The sequence below is a fragment of the Elephantulus edwardii genome, unplaced genomic scaffold (genome assembly GCF_000299155.1).
Source record: "Elephantulus edwardii isolate Elephantulus edwardi_28Jun2011 unplaced genomic scaffold, EleEdw1.0 scaffold00186, whole genome shotgun sequence".
Lineage (NCBI taxonomy): Eukaryota > Metazoa > Chordata > Mammalia > Macroscelidea > Macroscelididae > Elephantulus > Elephantulus edwardii.
Window position 1 is genome coordinate 2487063 of NW_006399936.1, and position 1297 is coordinate 2488359.

Below are 1297 nucleotides of genomic sequence, written 5' to 3' on the forward strand. Positions count from 1 at the left end.
TACTTTGGGCATGTGGCCAGAAAGGACCAATCTTTGGAGAAGGACATCATGCTTGGAAGGGTGGAGGGGGACAGCAGGAGAGGAAGACCCTGGATAAGATGGATTGATACAGTAACTGGGGCAATGGGAGTAGGTATGTAAGAGTCAGTGAGACTTGCTCAGGCTGTTGTACATAGGGTCACTATGAGTCACAGATGACTAGACGTCCGACGTCCGTGTATTTTAAAAGAAGACTCCAATGTGCAGTTAAATTTGGAGACTTTCAGGAAGTACAGGAACCTTTTACTCAAGGTCTGTGCGGGGTGTTACATCACTTCCTGTCCCCAACGCCGCAGTGCAACGCCTCCTGGGAGTTGTAGTTGCCCAATGTGATGTCCCTTGGCTTCCCGGAAGTGACGGAAGAATTCTCTTAGCGCTCACCGCCTTTCCGGTTTTTGCCGCGGTCGCTTTTCTGGCGGTCCCGTCCGGTACGTCCTTCTTGGCCTTGTGTTCTAAGAAGGGTGGTGACCCAGGTTGGGGTATGTGTGGGGACAGTGAGTAAGGGTCAGGGGTCGGCAGGTGGAGGCCCAGGACTCTTCGCGTGCTCCTTAACCCCGGGTCTCTCCGCCTCTCTCCCCAGCGTGGTCGCCATGTCGCGTTTTTTCACCACTGGTACGGACAGCGAGTCCGAGTCGTCCCTGTCTGGGGAGGAGCTCGTCACCAAACCCGTCGGGGGTAACTACGGCAAACAGTGAGTGGGGGCCCCCGCTCCGTGGTACGGTGATCCGAGAGTGCGGGTGGGACGTTGTACGTGTGGGAAGGGAAGTGGGGTGAAGGCAGCCGGGAGGAAGCAGCCTAAATGGGTTCTGGGGATGTTGAGAGTTTGAGGGACCTGAGCAGTGCTGGTGGGACACCCTTCTCCCTTAGAATTGAGAAGTGGGATTGCCCCAAAGGGCGTTCTGAAAGGGGAGACACAGAGAAGAGGTTCTGGCACATCAGTTGCTGCAGTGGCCTCAGTGCCCACAGCCTCCCTGCTTCCCTTCACGCTGCGACATCAGACTAGTCTTTACACGATCTTGGAAGTCAAGAGTTATTGATATCATCTGGCCTCTCATTGATCAGAGAAGGAACCCAGAAGTCTGATCTAGCCACCTGACTTTGCAGACAAGTTCTTAAATATCTGTTATGCTTTGAACTTGAACTACCTTTCCCATGGCAAAAAATAAGGCTCCAGGAATAGATGGTATACCAATTGACATATTTCAGTTAACAGATGCTGCCATGGACGTGCTCACCAAATTGTGCCAAGAAATCTGGA

General features: G+C 53.0%; 1 protein-coding gene across 1 annotated transcript in view; it reads left to right on the forward strand.

The window, feature by feature from the left end:
• The first annotated feature begins 624 nt into the window (after positions 1-624).
• Positions 625-1297, forward strand: part of EIF3C (eukaryotic translation initiation factor 3, subunit C) — a 17227-nt gene continuing 16554 nt past the window's right edge. The window contains exon 1 of the mRNA XM_006896625.1: positions 625-730. Within this exon, the coding sequence (XP_006896687.1) occupies positions 630-730 (101 nt within the window). The 5' untranslated portion in view covers positions 625-629. The remainder of the gene's footprint in view (positions 731-1297) is intronic.